This window comes from Acinonyx jubatus, chromosome E3, assembly GCF_027475565.1.
Source record: "Acinonyx jubatus isolate Ajub_Pintada_27869175 chromosome E3, VMU_Ajub_asm_v1.0, whole genome shotgun sequence".
Classification (NCBI taxonomy): Eukaryota; Metazoa; Chordata; class Mammalia; order Carnivora; family Felidae; genus Acinonyx; species Acinonyx jubatus.
In genome coordinates, this window is record NC_069398.1 from 29,370,169 (window position 1) to 29,392,325 (window position 22,157).

Below are 22,157 nucleotides of genomic sequence, written 5' to 3' on the forward strand. Positions count from 1 at the left end.
GTGGAAATCCTAGTTAGAGCAATTAGGCAAGAAAAAGAAATAAAAGGCATCCAAATTGGAAAGGTAGAAGTAAAACTGTTTCTGTTTGCTGCTAACATGATCTTGTGTATAGAAAATCCTAAAGACGCCACCAAAAAACTGTTAGAATTAATCAATGAGTTCAGTAAAGTTGCAGGATACAAAATCAACATACAAAAATCAGTGTGTTTCCAGATTCTAACAAGCTAGATGAGAAAGAAATAAAGCAACAATTTCATTTACAATAACATAAAAAACAATAAGATACTTATGAACAAATTTAACTAAGGAAGTGAAAGGTCTATATATCAAAAACTGTAAGACTTTCATAAATAAAATTGAAGACACAAATAACTGGAAATATACCCCACGTTCATGGATTGGAAGAGTTAATATTGTTAAAATGTCCATACTACCCAAATCTGTCTATACAGTCAATGCAATCCCCATCAAACTTCTATTGACATTTTACAAATAAATAGAAAAAAACAAAGCTACAATTTGTATGGAACCACAATAGACCTCAAATAGTAAAGCAATCTTGAGAAAGAACAAAGCTTGAGGCCTCCCACTTCCTGATTTCAAGCTATATTACACGGCTATAGTAATCAAAAGATATAGTACTGACATTAAAAACAGACACATTGACCACCTGAACAGAATCAAGAGCCCAGACATAAACCCATGCATCTATGGCCACCTAATATTTGACAAGACAGCCAAGCATACTCAATGAGGAAAGGATAGTCTCTTTAATAAATGGTGTTGGGAAAACTGAATATTCACTTGCAAAAGAATGAGACTGGACCTTTCCTTACCTTACTACATCACTCACAAAAATTAACTGAAAATGAATTAAGGACTTAAACATAAGACCTGAAATTATAGAACTCCCAGGAGAAAACATAGAGCACCATCTTCTTGATGTTTATCTTGGCAATGATTTTTCGGATGTGACACCAAAAGCACCAGTGACAAAAGTAAAATAAATAAGTGGGACTACATCAAACTTAAAGGTTTCTGTGCAGCAAAAGAAACAATCAACAAAATGAAAAGGTAGCCTATGGAATGGGAAGAAATATTTGCAAACCCAATCTATCTGATAATGGGTTAATATCCAAAATATACAAGGAAGTCATGTAACTTAGAACAACCCCCCCACCGCCCCCAAACAATCCAATTTAAAAATGTGCAGGGGTGGGGTGCCTGGCCGACTCAGTTGAAAGAGCATGTGACTCTTGATCTCGGGGTTGTAAGTTCAAGCCTCACGTTGGGTATAGAGGTTGCTAAAACAAAACAAAACAAAACAAAACAAATAAACTTAAAAAAGTTCAGAGGACTTGAATAGACTTTTTTCTTCCCAGAGAAGATATACAAATGGCCAACAAATATATCAAAAGGTGCTCAGGGTGCCTGAGTGGCTCGGTTGGTTCAACGTCTGACTCTTGGTTTCAGCTCAGGTCAGGATCTCACAGTTCGTGAGTTCAAGCCCCGCGACAGGCTCTGCACTGATAGTGTGGAGCCTGCTTGAGATTCTCTCTCTTCCTCTTTCTCTGCCCCTCCCCTGCTTGTGATCTCTCTGTCTCTCTCAAAAATAAATAAGTAAACATTTTTTTAAAAAGGTGCTTAACATTACTAATCATCAGGGAACTGCAAATAAAAACCACAGTGAGATATCACTTCACATCTGTCAGAATGGCTATTATGAAAAAGACAAGAGATAATAAATGTTGGTTTGGATGTGGAGAAAAGAGAACCCTGGTGCACTGTTGGTGGGAATTTAAATTGGTACAGCCACTATGGAAAAAAGTATGGCAGTTTCTCAAAAAAATTAAAAATAGAAGTACATTATTATCTTGCAATTCCACATCTGGATATATATCCAAAGAAAATGAAATCAGGATCTCAGTGTAATATCTGCACTCCCATGTTCACTGCAGCATTATTTACAATAGCCATGGTGTGGGAACAACTTAAATGTCCATCTTGGTGAATGAATAAAGAAGATGTCACACACACACACACACACACACACACACACACACACACACTGGAATATTTTTCAGCTATAAAAAGGAAGGAAACCCCTGAAACCCATGTTGTTTGGGTTTGAACTGTGTGAGTCCACTTCTATGTGGCTTTTCTTTAATAAATATACTGGAAAAATTTTTTGGAGATTTGCAACAATTTGAAAAAAGCCACAGAAAAACCATGTAGCCTAGAAACATTGAAAAAATTAAATAAAAAGGGATGCATAAAATATGTGTAGATACAAATATACGTTATCATTTATCACCATAAAAATACATGAATCTATTTTATCTTTTATTTCATTATTATTATTTTTTAAATTTTATTTTAAAGATAAATCTCCATGCCCATTGTGGGGCTTGAACTCAAGTCCCTGAGGATTGAGAGTCCCGTGCTCTACGGACTGAGCCAGCCAGGTGCCCCTATTTTATTATTTTTTAAAAAGATTTTATTATTTAAAAAAATTTTTTTTTGTTTTGTTTTTCAACGTTTATTTATTTTTGGGACAGAGAGAGACAGAGCATGAACGGGGGAGGGGCAGAGAGAGAGGGAGACACAGAATTGGAAACAGGCTCCAGGCTCCGAGCCATCAGCCCAGAGCCTGACGCGGGGCTCGAACTCCCAGACTGCGAGATCGTGACCTGGCTGAAGTCGGACGCTTAACCGACTGCGCCACCCAGGCGCCCCAAAAAGATTTTATTTTTAAGTAATCTCTATACCCAATGTGGGGCTCGAACTCACAACCCCAAGATCAAGAGTTACATGCTTTACTGATGGAGCCAGCAAGGTGCCCCCACAAATCTTATTTTAAAAAGTTAAAATTTATCAAAACATATGCACACACTTACAGACTGTAAATGGTACTATTTGCAGTACTATTACTTTACTTTAAAGTAATAGTAAAGAATTACTATTACTTTAATAATACTATTATTACTTTAAATAAATGTAAAGGTGTAGTATTAAATCCTAACTGCATAAAATTAACTGTAGTACATGTTATTCTGTAGTGATTTCACAGCCACTTCCTGTTGCTACTGCAGTGAGCTCAAGTGTGAGCATCTGCTTAAAACGTGGGGTGCTAAGCATCTCCCAGGGAGCAGTTTGTCTCTCCAGAACATTGTATATTGCAATAAAAAGCAACCTCTTGCAGTTCTAATAGTAGTTAAGTTTTTGGAGAGTCATACATGGATTTTTTGACTGCGCAGGGGGCAGTGTCCCTAACCATTGTGTTGTTCAAGGGTCAAATGTACGTAGCATAGGCCAAATGGACCCTCCTCCCGACAAACACACACTAGGCCAAGACAGTAAGTAGAAAACAATATTGGGGCACCTGGGTGGCTCAGAAGATTAAGTGTCTGACTCTTGATTTAGGTTCAGGTCATGATCTCACAGTTTGTGAATTTGAACTCCACAGCAGTCTCTGTGTGGACAGTGGGGAGCCTGCTTGGGATACTCTGTCTCCCTCTGTCTCTGCCCCCTCCCCGCCTATGCTCTCTCTTTCTCTTTCTCTCTCACAAAAATAGATAACCATTAAAAAAAAAGAAAAGAAAACAATATTGTATCCTAGGAGAAATGGAAATCAGTAGCATCTCCAATTCGTTAAGGAATGCATGGGGGTGGTCTCCATAAAATTCCCATTGAATTCACTAGTTTGGGCCCTAGATAATGGATGACAGAATGGATAATGGCAGATGATGGTAGACCACTGGAGAATTAACTAAGTAGGAGTCCCAGATTTTAGCCACTGGGCCAGATGTAGTATATTTAGTAGAGCAAAATAACACAGCTTCTCTTATGTGGTAAATAGCTATTGATCTGATTAGTGTCCATACTGATTCAATGTTAGAAAAATATGTAAAATACTTATCACAATGAGCACTGAGTAATGTATAGAATTGTTGAATCCCTGTATTGTACACTTGAAACTAATATTAGCACTGTATGTTAACTGTCCTGGAATTAAAATTATATATATATATATATATATATATATATATATATATATACACACACACACACACATATACACATATATATACATATATATGTATATATATGATGTGTAAAATCATTATTATTGATTTGTATTTCAAAAAGTTTAAACTGACATAAATTCTCATATCTCTGGCTATTTCACAAATATGTTTTTCTTTTATTTGGAGCTTCAAAATTAGTTTGTTCATCTGTGGTATGATATCAGTGGGGAAGCATGAATCACATTGCCATTATTTTGGTCTTTGATTATTGAATCTTTGGCAAGCATTTCTTTTGTTTCAAGAAAACCTTACATTAGCATTATCAATATGGTAAATCTTTGCAAAACTCTTCCACGGCTCAACCAATAAGCATTAGCAAAGAGTACAAGATCATCGAATTCATTTCCTCTATTTATTACAGCCGTTCCACAAACCAGTGATGACTTACAGTATTTGCACATTATATTCAGTGGATTTATCAACCGTATTCATGATGATTTTCTTAGAGTCTGCTTCGGAAAACTGAACACAAATATTTTCAATATGTATCACACGGTGAAACAAAACACAAGGGAAACATCTAGAGAACTGTCCATTGTGATAGTAAATATATATATATTTTTAATTTCTAGCTGAAATTCTTCTTTGATAGTTGTAAAAGACTATAAAATATCTATGCTGAAAGTTTGATTTTTTTTTAGGCCATGACTTGACAATATTTTTTCATGAATTTGGAAGTATACTGAGATGAAATGTACCCAAAATATTAATTGGGTAGTGTCTCTTTTTATCACATGATTCATCTGATTTATTTTGAGAGAGAGAGAGAAAGAGAGAGAGAGAGCACAGGTGTGTTTGCAGGGGAGGGGCAGAGAGACAGAGAGGGAGAGAGAATCCCAAGCAGGCTCCACACTGTTAACACAGAACCCAATGGAGGGCTTGATCTCACAAACCATGAGATCATGACCCAAACCAAATCAAGAGTCAGACAACATCAGATTATTCTCTACAATTAAGTAAAATGCTAAGTTCTTTATCTCCACTTGATTCTATATCAGTAGTGTGCCTTCATTTTAAATTTAAAAATTGATCCCTATATTTATTGACTTTTTTTTGATTTTTATTGACTTTGTTTTTATTTTTTGAATGTCTATTTATTTTTGAGAGAGAGAGAGAGAGAGAGAGAGAGTGAGAGTGAGAGTGAGTGGGGTAGGGGCAGAGAGGGAAACAGACAATCCTGAGCAGGCTCCATGCAGCCAGCACAGAGCCTGATGTGGGGCTCTAACTCAAGAACCTGTGAGATCATGGCCTGAGGAAAATCAAGAGTCAGATGCTCAACCAACTGAGCCATCCAGGTGGCCCTTGATTGATTTTTAAGTAATCTCTACACCCAGTGTGTGGCTTGAACTCACAACCCGGAGATCAAGAGTCACATGCATGTTGCCCCATTTATTTTTTTTTAAACTAATAAAATAATTTAATTATATTATAATTAAATACTATATATATATATAAAATAAAGTACTTCAATTTAACTACCACTATAATTTACATAAGTATAACTGTAACTCATGCTGTCTGCATAAAATATTTAATAAATACATTGTGTTACATTGGTAAGTAGAAAATTAAATTGAATCATTGAACTGAATTAATCTATTGGCATATCAGTGATATGTTTATGTGAATTACCAGAAACAATGCACATTCCTGATATTTGCACAACAATGTAACAATAATATCTTATGCAATGCATGGTTAAAGGCAATGTTGTCCTACTAAAACAACAAAGCGGTATTTAACAGAAAAGTATTTTATGGGGTTTCAGTTTTTAAATTTAAATAAATTAATTATACTTAGATGAACTTAAAAATACATTTCCAGGGGTGCTTGGGTGACTCAGTCAGTTAAGCATCTGATTCTTGATTTCAGCTCTGGTCATGATCTCGTGGTTCATGGGTTCAAGCCCTCCATCAGGCTCTGAGCTGATGGCATGGAGCCTGCTTGGGATTCTCTCTCGTTCTCTCTCTGCCCCTCCCCTGCTTTCTCTCTCTCTCAAAATAAATAAACATTTTAAAAAGGTAATTTAAAAAATAAAATGAAAATCCATTTCTTCAGGGGCCCTAAGTTGGTAGAGCATCTGACTCTTGATCTTGGGGTCATGAGTTCAAGCCCCACTTTGGGTGCAGAGATCACTTAAATAAGCAAAACTTAAAAATTCCATTCCTTCAGTTGTCCCAGCTATATTTCAGATGCTCAACAGCCCCATGTAGCTTATGGTTACCATATTGGGTAGTATAGACACAGAACAAAATACAACATTAATCTAGTGATCTTATAGGGGACACTGTACTCAGTAATCAGAGGAAAACAATATTTTTAAGCATATATATATATAGAGTATTAAAGAAAACTGAGCACATGTTAAGTCACAGAGCAAGTCTCAAGAAAATTAAAGGGCTGGTACTACAGAAATTATGTTCTTTCAGACCACGATGCAATTAACATCAAGAAGATTAGCAGAGAATTCCCATACATTTAGAAATTTAAAAACATACTTCTAAACATTCCATCCATGCAGTTGAGAAGAAATAATGATGGAAAATTAAAAAATACTTTAAGCTGGATAACAAAAATTCTACAAATCAAAAGTATCGTATCTGGATAGGGAAGAATATCTTAAGACAAAAAGTACACACTATTGATAAAAAGAATGGGAAGATTTGACTGTGTGAAGAAATCTGTTATCAAAAGCCTCCGTGACAAGAGTGGAAAAGGAAATCACTAACTGGGAGAAGATATTTGCAAAATATATAACTGACCAAAAAATAACACATTCAAAATACAAAAGCCTCCTACAAATCCCTAAGGAAAACAACCCAATAAAAATTTGGGCAAAAGTCAAGAACAGGCATTGTACTTTTTCCCAATTGCTGCTGTAACAAGTTGCCATAGACTTAGTGGCTTAAAACAACACATATAGGAGTGCCTGGGTGGCTCAGGTGGTTGAGCGTTCGACTCTAGCTCAGGTCACGATCTTGTGGTTCATGAGTTGGAGCCCCATGTGGAGCTCTGTGCTGACTGCTCAGAGCCTGGAGCCTGCTTCGGATTCTGTGTCTCCCTCTTGCTCTGCCCCTCCCCAGCTCATGCTCTGTCTCTCTCTGTCAAAAATAAATAAACATCAAAAAAAAATTAAAAAAACCCAACAACACAGAAGTCTAAAATCAAGGTTTTGGCTGTATTCCTTGTGAAAACTTCAGGGACAATCAATTTCCTTGCCTTTCCCAGCCATTTATGTTCTTTGGCTCATGGCCTCTTCCACATACGGCTCCAGAGTCTTGCCTCAGTCATCACATCTCTTATTCTACCCTTTGACCTCCTCTCTCCTTATAAGGAACCCTGTGATGTCATCAGGCCCACTAAGACCATATGTGTCCCCATCTCAAGATCCTCAACTTGATCACATCTGCAAAGTCCCATTTCTAAATTTTTAAAAAATATTTATTTATTTTGGGGAGACAGAGAGACAGAGTGCAAGCAGGGGAGGGGCAGAGAGTGAGAGAGAGACACAGAATCCGAAGCAGGCTCCAGGCTCCAAGCTGTCAGTACAGAGCCCGACGCAGGGCTTGAACCCACAAAGCACAAGATCATGACCTGGGCTGAAGTCAGACGCTTAACTGACTAAGCCACCCAGGTGCCCCTGCAAAGTCCCATTTCTGATATAAGGCAACATTCAAGCTTCTGAGGATGACGATGTGGATACCTCAGGTGGCATTATGTGATCTACTATAGGCATTTTACATAAAAGACTTATAAACCCACTAGATAGTAGAAGGCAATTAAATAATACCTTTAAAGTTCTGAAAGAAAATAATCATCAACCAAGAATTCTCTAGCCAACTAAATAACAATTCAAGATTGAGGATAAAATGAAAGCACTTTGAGACCAAAGAGGATCAAAAGAGTTTACCCCCAACAGTTCCCCAGTAGAAAAACTACTGAAGGTTGTGTTTTAAGAAGAAGAAAATTTGGCACACTGTGTTCACAACAGCACCATTCATGATTGCCAAGTGGTGGAAGCAATCCAAATGTCCATCAGTGGATGAATGAATGAACAAAATTTGGTATATACATATATACATACAAGGAATATTATTTGCCCTTAAAGAGGAATACATTTCTGATAGATAACTATAACATGGATGAATGCTGAAGACATTAAGCTAAGCCAATCACAAAAAGACAAATGCTATGGGGCCTCTGGGTGGCTCAGTTGGTTAAGCATCTGACTCTTGATTTTGGCTCAGGTCATGATCTCGCAGTTCATGGGTTTGTGCCCCACACTGGGCTTTGCACTGTCAGTGTGGTACCTGCTTGGGATTCTCTCTCTCTCTCTCTCTCTCTCTCTCTCTCTTTCTCAGGATAAATAATTAAAGAAAAAAAAAGACAAATGCTGTATGATTCCAGTGAATCCAATGAGGTAGTCCAATTCGTGGTAACAGAAGGTAGAATGGTGTCGCCAGGGGCTGAAGGGAGGGATAAATGGGTATGAGGTTTCAGTTTTGCAAGATGAAAGAATTCTGGAGGTGTGCTGCACAACAACATGAGTACACTTAACACTACTAAACTGCACACTTAAAATGATTAAGAAGTTAAAAAAAAAAAGAAGAAAATTTAACGCAGAAGGAAAGTACGGGATTCAAAAAGCAACACTGAGCCAAGAAACAGTGAAACATGTTTTTTGTTAAATCTAAATAAGAATTGAGTTAAACATTCTGTTTGCAATGCACAGAATGGATTAGAGGTGGGACACATCTAGGAGCAGGGCCATGAGGGTGGTCATTCACTCTTGAACTAAAACACCATCTTAGTTCAAGGGGCAGAATCTGTGCCACTGGTCAGCAGGGAAGACGTGGTCGATGAAGGAAGGGTTGTCCATGAGGACACCCAAGGTTTTGGTTGGGATCCAGGGTGGATAATGAAGTTAGTCATTAAGAAGTGTAACATGTAAGCAGAGGATTTTTATTTTCTTGCGGGTATGAAATTACAATGGGTTTACAATCAAAAGTTCTTTAAAGGCTGACAATCTGAATAACGGGGAAGCTAGCCATGTTGTGGCATTTAAGGGTCCGCCACCTGCTGCCACGATGCTTGTTCAAATCCCAACTTCTCCACTCACTAGCTGTTCACCCCCGAATAAATTACTTAACCGCCTTATTCTTCATCTCTCTCCTCTGTAACAGAGGATGATAATAGACTTACATCATGAGGTTGCTATGGGGGATAAGCAAGTTAGTAGTCCTCTAGCACTTAGAATATTTGTCACTTATTAAGTACTGAATAAGTGCTAGTGTAACAGGATATTAAATCGGAAAATCTGACTAGGATTTCAAGATATCATGTTTTAGAAAATACAACACATAGGACATTCTAAAGTGATTTGCTAATCTGAGATGAAATACTTCAAAGGAAAAAAAGTGCCAAATCAATAAATAATGGGCATATCATTCTTTAAAATTTTTTTAAGGGGCGCCTGGGTGGCTCAGTCGGTTAAGCGTCTGACTTCGGCCCAGGTAATGATCTCACGTCCGTGAGTTCGAGCCCCGCATCGGGCTCTGTGCTGACAGTGCAGAGCCTGACGCCTGTTTCAGATTCTGTGTCTCCCTCTCTCTCTCGGACCCTCTCGCATTCATGCTCTGTCTCTCTCTGTCTCAAAAATAAATACACGTTAAAAAAAAATTAAAAAATTTTTAAAATGTTTATTTACTTTTGAAAGAGAGAGAGAGAGAAGGGCAGAGAGAGAGGGAGACACAGAATCCGAAGCAGGTTCCAGGCTCTGAGCTGTCAGCACAGAGCCCGACGCAGGGCTCGAGCTCACAAACTGTGAGATCATGACCTGAGCCGAAGCCGGACGTCCAACCGACTGAGCCACCCAGGTGCCCCACGGGCATATCATTCTTAAACTCTATGCCCACATCAGAATTGTATACAATTGGCAGAGTTGTTGGAAATTAGAGGGAGAGAGGATTTCTTTGGAAAGAGATATGCTATTAGTTCTCAAGGGCAAGAGGTGAGGGTGCTGCCTTCTTAATCTCAAGCCTAGAGACAGGGACTCAAACAGGTCTATTGACTCCTGCCTGAAAAATAAAAAAGGCAAGTGATGGGCGAGCCAGCAGATGAATGGATGGACATATGGCTGCATTGGAACTGGCCTGTGGATCAGATGCGAACATGCCAAGGAGAGAGGCAGTGCCAGCTTATCTCATGCCTTGCTTGATGGAATCCCCTGTAGGAGTGAACAGGCTCCAAGGATCATAAAAAAAAAAAAATCCAGTTGGCAACTGTCAAGAAGGTCAAATAACTTAAGCTTCGAAGACTATCAAGCTGGACTTAAATGTCTCCCTGACAATGCAACGTGCTAGAAGACAGTGGAATGATGCGCTAAGACCCACAGAGGCAGTATCTGGAACCCAGGGTCCCTCCAGCTCTCCTCCTTGAGAGTGCAGGGTTGACTCTGGTCAAAACTCTGCAGTGGTGAGTTGCGCTCTCACCCACCACCCGCTCGCTCAGCCTCACCCCTTCCTTCCTCTGGAGGGGATCCTGGCTTGAGCCATGGGGACAGGAATGGGTATAGGCAGGTGTCACAGTTCTCACCGGGCCTGGTGGAGAGGCGCTGGGCTCCCAGGGATGCTGAGGGACAGGGAACAGATGAGGGGAAGCCTGTGCTATTTCTCCCAGCAAAGCGCGCGCGCGCACACACACACACACACACACACACACACACACACACTCACACTCTTGTGGGTAAACTTGTGCTTTGGGTACTTTGGCCAGGAGAGTGGGGGGCTTAACAGAGATGTAAACTTACAGAAATTCTGTCTGTTGTTGCCTGTGAGTGCTGCCTCCACCCCCCACTTGGAAACATGCAGAGGCCATTGCTCTCCTTTCAGTTGATTTCAAAACCTCTGTTTCAGTTCACTTAGAAGAGGCACCCCTCGCCCTCAACAACAGAGGGTTATTCTCCAGACCCCATTCTTTAACAGCAGGGCTACAGGCTCCTCCAGCTGCCATTCTCTCACCCTTCGCTAAGGCTGCCAGGAATGAAGAGGGGAGGGGAGAAGACGTGGGTGGTGGCAGGAGGCAGGGCCTGGGGGAGAGAGAGCTGGGACCCTGCTGGCTGCAGCCTGAGGACTCTTCCCTGACTCTTCCCCCGTGTTGTTGGTGCTTCTGTTAGGCGCTGCCAGGTGAGTGCCGGGAAGGAGAGTGGCTGGGCTGGGGCAGGGTGCAGGGTTGGGAGGGTGAGAGACAGTGGGCTTCAGGGCTGCACACACCAGTGAGCTGGGGGTATTATTACAATTCAGATTTGAGTTGCTAACCCTGGGATACAGCCTGAGGTTCTGCCTTCCTGGTGCTGCCAGTGCATCCAGGGATCACACTTTAGGTAAAAGAATCTAGAACGTTTTCCAGGCCAGGTGGGCTGAGACGGGAGCAGAAAGCCGGGTCCAGAACTGCCCTCGGTGGACATCCCTCCCTTGTGCCTTCACTGGCTGAGATGAGTTCTGCCACCCATGGAATCTTGAAATTTTTCTCCCATAGAATAGAGATGCTTAGAAAGATTCTTACCAAAATCATGATGAAATTAAACAAAAATCTATTTACATATTTGAAAAATCCCCTCACATGCTGGGCTTTCCTCCCTCCCCCAAATCTTTTTTAAAATACTTATTTATTTTTGAGAGAGAGGATGCAAGCAGGGGAGGGGCAGAGAGAGAAGGAGACACAGAATCCAAAGCAGGCTCAAGGCTCTGAACAGTCAGCACAGAGCCCAATGCTGGGCTTGAATTTGTGAACCAAGAGATCATGACCTGAGCTGAAGTTAGATGCTTAACCAACTGAGCCACTCAGGCACCCCATCCCTCCCCCAAATCTTGAGCTCACAGGTATTGCTTCACCAGTGAAAATCTTGACAGGGCTCAGATTCCACCAACTCCTTCCCAAAAGATTTATTTGCAAATGATTTCTCCACTCCCGGGAGCAGAGTGGTTTCCCTGGAGTTTGAGCTTTGAAAACAATGCTGAGCTCTCAGCTCCCCTGGTCTGACTCTAGCTTGGGGGCTCTGGTGCCCTTGTGCAAAGCTGCAGATGTTTGTGGGATGCTGGTCTCAGAGAGTAAGCCTGGAGGGCTGGGGACAGCTAGAAGAGATGGGGGAGACCACATGAAAGCAGGGGAGGAGGGAGGAGGAAAGATCTGCCTGTGTTGAGGCCCCACTTGTATAAGAAATTGCCTTTGGTCTGCAGACTTTAGGAGATGGAGTATGATTTTGTGTGAATCTTTCAGGAAGTCCCAGAATTAGTGTTGTTTTGGTTGTAACAGCCACAGGGCAGAGGACACAGAAGGGTGCTCAGAATTTAATATGGGAGCTCCAAACCAAGGGGTTCTTGGGCAAGTCCTTTCATCCTGCTTTTTCCACGCTCTCTCCCAAATCTCCAAAGCTCTGTGGTGAGCTCTGGAGACCCCAGTTCAGTTCCTAGAGCCTCTGAGAAGACACTGGGTATCTGGCTACAGGTCTGGGGTGGGCAGGAGAGAGAGAAGAACCAGTTATAGGGCCTCTCAGAATTCCTCAAATTCCCAACATTGGAGTATGCCAAGCCTGCTCTGGGTTAAATTCCAGGTCTGCTGGGAATGTGCTGGAAATGTGTTTAGAGTGTGCTGGGCCTCCACTCTGAAACAAGATGAGGCTGAGAACCAGACTTGTGAATTTACCAAATCAGTCTCTAGTCTCTCAATGCTCCAGGACAACCAGGGCGGAACCCCCGCCCCCCCACCCCCACCGAACCTGGGGGTGCCTCCCCTAAGTGCAAGGACCCCATAGGGCCTGCAGGCTTCCTCACAGATGGAGCTTGTTGAGGGGAGGATGCGCAAGGCAGCTTGGAAATGGGCCGAACATCACGTCCCACCAAATTAAAACCCTTTGAGATGCTCCAGCACGAATGTCTTGCTTTACAGAGCTGGTGACTGAAGCCATGAGTGGAGAGGTGATGGACAGGTGTGACCCTCAGGTGGTGGTTCTCAACCAGGGGTGAATCTGACCCCAGGGGACATTCAGCAGTGTCTGGGGGCTTCTGGGGGTGGAGGGGAGAAGCATGCTACTGGCATCTGGTGGATGAAGGCCAGGAATGCCGCCAAACATCTCACAACGCACACGACAGCCTTCCCTGCCCCCAAACCAAATGATTGATCAGTCCCTGAATATCAATGGTGCCAAGGCTGAGAAACCCAGGGCCAGCACTGGAAGCTGACCTTCCTTCTGGTCCTCTATGGAACTCAGTATCTCTCCAAACAAAACTTGGTTAAACATTTATGGAGAAACTGCTCTTTTTCCCAGGCACTTCACTAAGTATTTTCTCATCCAATAAACAGACAAGGGATTTTGCTTTATTGTGGTCTTTGATTTTCAAATTAGGATATAGATTTTCCTTATCTAGTCACCTTTTATTATTTTCAAGGATTTATCTTCTTTCTCTGAATTCTGGAAGAATTACCCAGTGTGCTTGCCAGCACGGCAATCTGAATTTCTTGTCTATCCTCTTGCTTTCAAAATGGATTTTTAGTTGTGCTACCGGTGATCTTTCCCTTCCATGTGTAGTGGGTTTATACACTTAAAGATCCATTTACTCTCATTTTGGAGGAGTCTCAGGGATGAGAGGGGGTAAATCTCCATCTTCAATCTGCCATCTTTTAATCATGAGACCGATTTCACATCTTTCTAAGGACAGAGAATGGATTTCTTCTAAAAATTTTAACCCAATTTTATGGAGAATAATTTTCAGTGGCCTGACAGACTTCAGAGTCTTCACAGTCTATGAGGGAGGCAGAAAGATAGGGACAGACAGGCAGGTAGAGGTTCAAATTCTGATTGTTAGTGACTCAAAACATGGTCTCTCACAGTTGATGGGTGGTGACATGGTTCTCTGGTCAATTAAGCCCTTTACAACAGTCCCTTGGAAGCATCTCAATCCATCTGTTCCGACTGCACAGAAGTGACCATTCCACCTCAGCTTTGGTGCTATGGCCTGTTCTTATCTATACAGGTGACCCTTGAACAACACAGGTTTGAGCCCTGCTGGTCCACTTATATGTGAATTTTTATTTTTCATTATTTTTTAATGTTTATTTATTTATTTTTTGTTTATTTTTATTTTTGAGTGAGACAGAGAGAGAGAGAGAGAGAGAGAGAGAGAGAGAGCGCGCGCATGAGTACAAGCAGGGGAGGGGCAGAGAGAGAGGGAGACACAGAATCAGAAGCAGGCTCTAGGCTCTGAGCTGTCAGTACAGAGCCTGATCTGGGGCTTCATCTCATGAACCATGAGGTAGTGACCTAAGCCAAAGTTGGATGCTTAACCAACTGAGCCCCTCAGGTGCCCCCTCATATGTGGATTTTTTGAAAAAGCAATCTCTATACCCAATGTGGGGCTAGAACTCATGACCTTGCAATCAAGAGTGGCACACTCCATGGACCCAGCCAGACAGGCTCCCTAGTGGATTTTTTTTTTAATGTTTATTTACTTTTGAGAGACAGAGAGAGAGAGAGAGAGAGCATGAGCAGGGGAGGGGCGCGGGGGGGAGACAGAGGATCCGAAGGAGGCTGTGTGCTGACAGCAGAGAGCCCGATATGGGGCTTGAACCCATGAGTCGTGAGATCATGACCAGAGCCAAAGTCAGACGCTTAACTGACTGAACCACCCAGGTGCCTCTCCAGTGGATTTTAAGGGAGTTGACAGGCAAAGGCCACAAGGCATTTATTTACAGTTGTGCACCCTGTCTCCATGGGACTGAACGGAAGGCTACTCGGGCAGTCGAGACTGCTGACCTGAGCACCTGGGGAGGCCTGACGACGCCCGCAGCCCCCAAGAGGCCCGGGTACTGGTCAGGCCGCAGGTTGTCCAGTGTGCTGTTGGGGTGGTCAGATGGAACACCTGGGTCTCGGGGCTGTGCCAGGGCAGCTGTGGGCCTTGGGATCCTCCCTGCCAGGTACTGATCCCTCCTCAAGGCAGCTTCCTGGAGGCCAGCACATTCATGAGTGGCCGCAGCTGCCCCTGTCCCTGCCATCTGGCCTATACATGGGTTTCTTTTTCAATATACATGCAGTACTATGAATGTATTTTCTCTTCCTTATGAATTTCTAGTAACCTACAAGCATGTGTTAACGGACTGTGTTATTGGTAAGGCTTCCACTCAACAATAAGCTTAAGTAGTTAAGTGTTTTTTATGTGGGGGAGCCAAAAGTTATATGGGGTTTTTTGACTGTGTAGGAGTCAGCGCTCCTAACCCCCACGTTGTTCAAGGGTCAAACAACTGTAGTTTATTTATGGCATGAATCGCCACTTAAATTGCTTTGTGCATCTTTCTGAATATTATATGTAGCTTTTTTAAAGCTTATTTATTTCTGGAGACAGAGAGAGAGCACAAGTGAGGGAAGGGCAGAAGAGAGAGGGAGGGAGGGAGGGAGGGAGAGAGAGAGAGAGAGAGAGAGAGAGGGAGGGAGAGAGAGAACGAGAGAATCCTAAGCAGGTTCCACGCTGTCAGTGCAGAGCCTGATGCGGGGCCCAAACTCATGAGACATGAGATCATGACCTGAGTGGAAACCAAGAGTCAGACGCTTAATGACTGAGCCAGCCAGGCACCCCTCTGGGTCTTATAATAGGGAAGTTCATACGAGGCAAATTGGGCATGTCTCATTTGCTGCCATGTCAAAGAGTTAGAAATTCAGGTTATTATTACTAGAGTTGAAAGGGAGAGACCTAAGCAGGTTCAGGGAGGAAATGAGGGTGGTCAAGTCCTTGAAGCAGCTGGAGAGACCCAAGGACATGGGTCTGGGAGGGAGGGTGGCCTTGGGTAAATGCTAGACCACTTCTTTAAGATGCTACAGAAGGGAGCAGCATGTAGACAAGACGGGGCTGTGTGGCTCCCCAGCAAAGTGTCTTTATATTCCCTGTGGAGTAAAATGTTTGCAAGGTCTTCTAGACCCTTCAATGAGGGGAAGCAGGCATGTCAGAGTTTAGGCCAAACACAGGCGGTGAGAAGCAGCAGCTGGGCATTGAGGAGGCTGCCTCAATAAAATATAAATAAAGATGACACACAGGCTTATAGCAGGGTGCTACTCTCTCCAGAGAAGTGAGAAATTTTCTGAAGCCTGTCCCTGAGCATGGTCACCTCTCACAGTGTGGGAGAGATGAGCCCAAGGGACAATTACAAAGCAGAGAGGAATTTCCAATTTTTATCCAGTCATCTCTGGCTTTGGCCCCATACTCCATTACATTCAATCAGTAAATTCTGCTGGGTTTCTTATAAAATGTTCTCCTTTTCCCAAGCTGGTTAGGTCTAAAGAACACCAGACTGAAGTGGGCCTTGACACTCACTGTTCACTTGACCCGCACCGGGGCCCGTAAGCTAACTGAATCTCAATCTTACCACTGCGATGGGAGCGGAGGCCAGACCGCACGCCTATGAGCAGCCAAGGCCTGGTGCAAGAGAAAAGCAGAGAGCAAGAGAATGCACGTTCCCTTCTGGGGTCGGCACTGATTCTGTTCAGGCGCCAGTGACAGTAGCGCCAGGCCTGGTGGCCATCAATGGGGGAAACAGTAGTTTTCAGAGGGCTCTGGACTCTCTGGCTGTTTAGCCTTTGGGAAAGGGACAGAGGGAGGGAGGGAAAGAGAGGGAAAGATGGATCCTGGCTTTCCACTGCCAGGTACAGAAGGGGGCAGAAGAGACAGCCACACCCACACCCCCTCGCTATTTTCCACGATGACTCCATTACCTATAAACAGGCGCCATCAGAGTCTTGGTAATAAACCAACTAGATCCTTGGAGAGGCGCGCGAAGTCTTGCCTTATCTATCCTTGGATTCACAGTGAAGAGGTGGCCCCATGCGCCTCCTCAAGATGAGAGAGCAGTACACTCACACTCATTATTGCCCTCTGCTCCCTAACAGGATGTGTGGCCGGTTCCTGAGGCAGCTGGTGGCTGAGGAGAGCCGGCACTCCACCTCCGTGGGACGCCTCCTGCTCCCTGTGCTCCTGGGGTTCCGCCTCGTGCTGCTGGCTGCCAGCGGGGCCGGGGTCTACAGCGACGAGCAGAGTGAATTCGTGTGTCACACCCAGCAGCCAGGCTGCAAGGCCGCCTGCTACGATGCCTTCCACCCCTTCTCCCCACTGCACTTCTGGGTCTTCCAGGTCATCTTGGTGGCTGTGCCCAGCGCCCTCTACATGGGTCTCACTTTGTATCATGTCATCTGGCTTTGGGAAGAGTCAGGAAAGGGGAAGGAGGAGGAGACTCTGATCCGCCGAGGGGAGAAGAGCAGAGATGCCTCCGGTCCTGGAAGCCCCAGGCTGCTCTGGGCCTATGTGGCACAGCTGGGCGTGCGGCTGGTCCTTGAGGGGACAGCCTTGGGGGTACAGTACCATGTGTATGGGTTCAACGTGCCCAGCTCCTTTGCATGTCGCCGAGAGCCTTGCCTTGGTAGTATAACCTGTTACCTGTCCCGCCCATTTGAGAAGACCATCTTCCTAAAGACCATGTTTGGGATCAGTGGGCTCTGTCTCTTGTTCACGCTTTTGGAACTTGTGCTCCTGGGCCTGGGGCGATGGTGGAGGGCCCGGAAGCACAGATCTCCCCCTTCTAACTACTCCCCAACTTCAGAGAGCACCAGAAGACACAAGGAACCGACTGAAAACTTCCCAGTGGTGGAGACCAAAGAGCCATTCCGAGAAGCAGGTGAGAAGAGCACTGATGTCCCTCTTTCTTCCTGCTCCTGAGGTCTCTGTCCTGATGACCTCCCAAGGCAGGTCCCTGGACCTCTGGGAGGCACACTTCCTACGTGTTACAAAATAGAAAACCAGGTTCGAGGCAGACGTCTTCTGACCGCTGCTGCTGACCCATCTCCCAACCCTCATCCCCTTCTGTTTGCCAATTCCTTCCAATGAACCAGGACCAGGGTTCTCAGCCAGCTGTACCTCCTGCCCTTCCCTTTAGGTTTCTTCCCACTTAGAAAAAGTCTCAGCTCCTGCTTGATTCTCTACTTTGCAGAGTTATGAAGCCACCTGGTTCGCCTCTGAAGGGAACTCTGCGATTGGATCTTCTTCCGAACATCCAGTGAGTGGGGATTTACTTCTGTGACAAATGAGAGGCTGTTGAAGCATCTCTAAGGGCCATGGTGGGCCACGCTGCCTAAGTCTTCCTGGGAGATTTCCCCCTTGTGCCTTCCTGCCAGAATCCTCTGGCATCAGCTTTACAATGATCATGGGCTTGGTTCCAGACTCAGCCAGCAGAAGCCTCCGTAAAGCTGTGCTTCTCCCCTGTCCTGCGCAATAAATTCTGACTGCTGCTGTTGGCATTCCTGTGGCTGAATGCGACTTTCCTGTCATAGTGACTCTACTTCCCTGTCCTCTGTTCTTCCACTTTCTCTGCTCCCTCCAACTTTGAAGTCTTGTAACCTATGGATGCCCCCAGCCCCGTGGCATATGCCATATTCAGACTGGCCTTCCACACATATCTAAACCAACAACCTTTATTTTTTTAATGTTTTATTTATTTATTTATTTTGGGGTGGAGGGGCAGAGAGAGAGGGGGACAGGGAATCCGAAGTGGGCTCTGTGCTGACAGCAGATAGCCTGATGTGGGGCTTGAACTCATAAACCTGTGAGATCATGACTTGAGCTGAAGTCAGAAGCTTAACCCACTGAGCCACCCAGGCTCAATCCCCATCAAATTGCTACTTTTTAAACTCATTCCCTTCATTTCCACACAGAAAAGACAGGAGAGTTTTGCTGCTGACTCAGGAAGGGAGGTTTACATCACGGTAGCAGATAACATAAAGCTAAATATCAAACGTCTCTTTTCTGGAGTCTCTCTGTCAAGTCTGCCCAAGGGTATTCCAGCCTGTCACCTTCCTACAGAAACATCTTCCCCTCCCTCCTTCCTTGCCTTCAAATTCTCAACAAGAGCAGCTACCTAGTTTTGTTTTCTCCTTCTGAATCCCAAATTATCCGTAGGTAAAGTAGGAAGGCTCGTTGCTAAGGAAAGCTATTTGGTCCCCCAGGGGACATTTTGGCAGCAACTAGAAAATTAATAATTTTTCTTTCTGCTATACAAGTGTTTTATAAAGAATCCCTCATCTACTGTAACCAGAGTCCAGCCAAGTGACCAAGGATGGAAAAAAGCAAATGTCATCATTCATAATTCCTCTTTGATAACCCTTTTGAAACAGCTTTATTGAGAAATAGTTCACATGCCATATAATTCACCCATTTAAAGCATACAATTTAATGGCTTTTAGTACAGTCACAGAATTGCACATCTGTTAATACAATTTTAGGACATTTTCATCAACTCAGAAAGAAACCCTGTTATCCTTAGCTTTTACCCACAATCCTCCATGCTTCCCACCCCCCCCCCCCCCCCAACAAACATAAACAACCAAATATAATTTCTCTCTATATAGATTTTCCTATTCTGGACTGTTCATATAAATAGAATAAATCATACAATATATGGTCTTTGGGACTGGCTTCTTTCACTTAGCCCATGTTTGTTTGTTTTTTTATAAACATATGCAAATTTATTTTAAAAATGTTTATTTATTTATTTTGGAGAGACAGAGAGTGTGAACAGGGGAGGGACAGAGAGAGAGGGAGACAGAAAGTCCAAAGCAGGCTCAGTGCTGTCAGCACAGAGCCTGATGTGTGGCTCGAACCTACAAATCGTGAGATCATGACCTGAGCTGAAGTCAACACTTAACTGACTGAGCCACAAGTGCCCCAGCACCATGTTTTTGAAGTTTACCCATGTTGCACAAATCAGTACTACATTCCCATTTATAGTTTAGTATTTCATTGTATGGCTCACCACACATTTTTTGTTCATTTTTAGTTGATGGACTTTTGAATTGTTTCCACTTGTTGGCTATTATGAATAATGGTGCTATGAACATTCATATACTAGTTTTTGTATGAATATGTCTTCACCTCTCTTGGGTAAATACCTGAGAGTGGAATTGCTGGGGCATATGGTAACTCCTTTTAAGGAACTACCAAACTGTTTTCACAGCAGCTGTACTATTTACATTCCCAGCGGCAATGTATAAATGGGTTCCAATTTATCCACATCTTCGCCAACACCTGGTATTTTCTTTCTTTTTGTTTTCTTCTTTTCTTTCTTATTTGATTTTTAAAACTGTAGCCATCCTAGTGAGGTAAAGTGGTATCCCATTGTGGTTTGATTTGCATTTCCCAAACAATGTTGAGCATCTTTCATGTGCTGATGGACTATTTGTATATTTTCTTTGGAGAAAGGTCTACTCATCCTTGGCCCATTTTTAAATTAGGTTGTTTGTATTTTTTTTGTTGAGTTCTTTATATATACTGGCTCCTAGGTCCTTATCTGACATATGATTTCCAAATATTTTCAACATTCAGTGGGTTGTCTTCCACTTCACTGTTAGTCTCCTTTGATGCATAAGTTTTTAATTTGGATGAAATTTAATTTATCAATTTTTCTTTTGTTGCTTGTGATTTTGGTGTCATATTTAAGAAACCGTTGCCTAATCCATGATCGTGAAGGTTTACACCAGCATTTCCTTCTAAGAGTTTTACAGTTTTAGCTTTACATTTAGGTCTGATTGATTCTGAATTAATTTTTATATATGGCATAAGGGTTAAACTTCATTCTTTTGCACATGGATATCTAGTTTTCCCAGCACCATTTATGGAAAAGTCCATTTTTCTTCCATATAATGGTTTTTGGCATCCCTGTTGAAAACCCATTGCTTGTCGATGTATGGCACTATTTCTGGACTTTCAATTCTATTTCACTGATCTTTATGTTTATCCCTATCCTGGTATCACATGTTTTGATTGCTGTAGCCTTGTAATAAGGTTTGAAATTGGGCAGTGTGAATCCTTCTTTTCAAGGTTGTTTGGCTCCTTGGGGTCGCTTGAAATTCCGTATGAATAAAGTTGCAAGTTAGCGGGGCTCACTATTTTCAGTAAAGAAGGAAGTTTATCTCGGGCATATGGCAGGATAGAAGCCATAAGAACCTTAAGGTGTCATGGGACCTTATGTTTGTCATTCGGTACACAGGAAGACATATAGACACATACGCACTTATATCACACTCATGGCAAACATCAATAACTGATGAGAGCATTTCTTTCTTCTTGGTCCATACTAAGACTCAGATTCCTTCTCAATAAAGTATTCTAATTTTCATAGAAAATGCATTCATTAGTTGTGTAATTTAAACATTTATTTATTTATTATTTATATATTTTTAAACATTTAAAAAAGTAGATTTTCCGTTGGGCTTTTGTCAAAAATCCCAAAACGGATCACAGGAATCCCCTTTCCAAGTCATTTAATTGGACATTCGGTAACTACTGACTGAGCATATTATGGGAAAGGCAGTATCTGATATTGGGATGCAAGAAGAATTTAAAACTTGCATTCATAAGAAAAGGAATAGACAACAATAAAATAAAAAAATCCAATGAAGGGAAACAGACAATTCCCTGAAATAGGCAAGCATTTTGCTTGTTGAAAGCCTCAATGGATGTTTCTTGAGGTAGAAAAATGGTTGCTGTACTACAAGCTGGATACCGAAAGGGATGTATCCATGCTTCTGAATCTTAATCACTCCCACTTAAAAAACTTGATCTCTTTTCCACCCACTCTCTGGTCCCAGCAGATCCTTTATAATGTCCTCCTTATGACAGCTCCACCTGCACTCCCCAGGCATTGTTTTGGCACCTGGTCTTGACCTCCTCAGGCTCCCGCAGCTGGGGCTGAAGCTACAGGATCTGCTCCTTTCTAGCATCTTAGACAACAGCCACTCAGCGGATCACCCCGAGATGGCTTAGCGCATCCCATACCCACAGACCTCCTAGGAGTTGAACCACCGAAGGCACCGGTGGGAAGTCTCCGATGTGGGTAAGATCATCTAGCCCGAGATTCTTTACCCTGACTTAACTGTTAGAAGCCCCATCTGCGCTGGGTGAACGTGTCCCATGCTCAAAGAATGGGCTTCCTTTACCTGGTGTTTGTCTCGGGTGCTTGGGAAGAAAGAGAGGGAAATCA

At 43.0% G+C, this 22,157-nt stretch overlaps 1 protein-coding gene across 4 annotated transcripts in view; it reads left to right on the top strand.

Moving 5' to 3' along the window:
- Window positions 1–22,157, top strand: part of GJC3 (gap junction protein gamma 3) — a 38,363-nt gene that overhangs the window by 10,045 nt on the left and 6,161 nt on the right. Inside the window, exons 1-2 of one of the 4 annotated variants that reach the window (XM_027042181.2) lie at window positions 9,808–11,272; window positions 17,020–18,149. In XM_027042181.2, the coding sequence (XP_026897982.1) occupies window positions 17,021–17,842 (822 nt within the window). In that variant the 5' untranslated portion in view covers window positions 9,808–11,272; window position 17,020 and the 3' untranslated portion in view covers window positions 17,843–18,149. Of the gene's footprint in view, window positions 1–9,807; window positions 11,273–16,739; window positions 18,180–22,157 lie in introns of those variants that run through there. The other 3 variants (XR_008294605.1, XM_053213288.1, XM_053213286.1) reach the window with 3 other exon arrangements.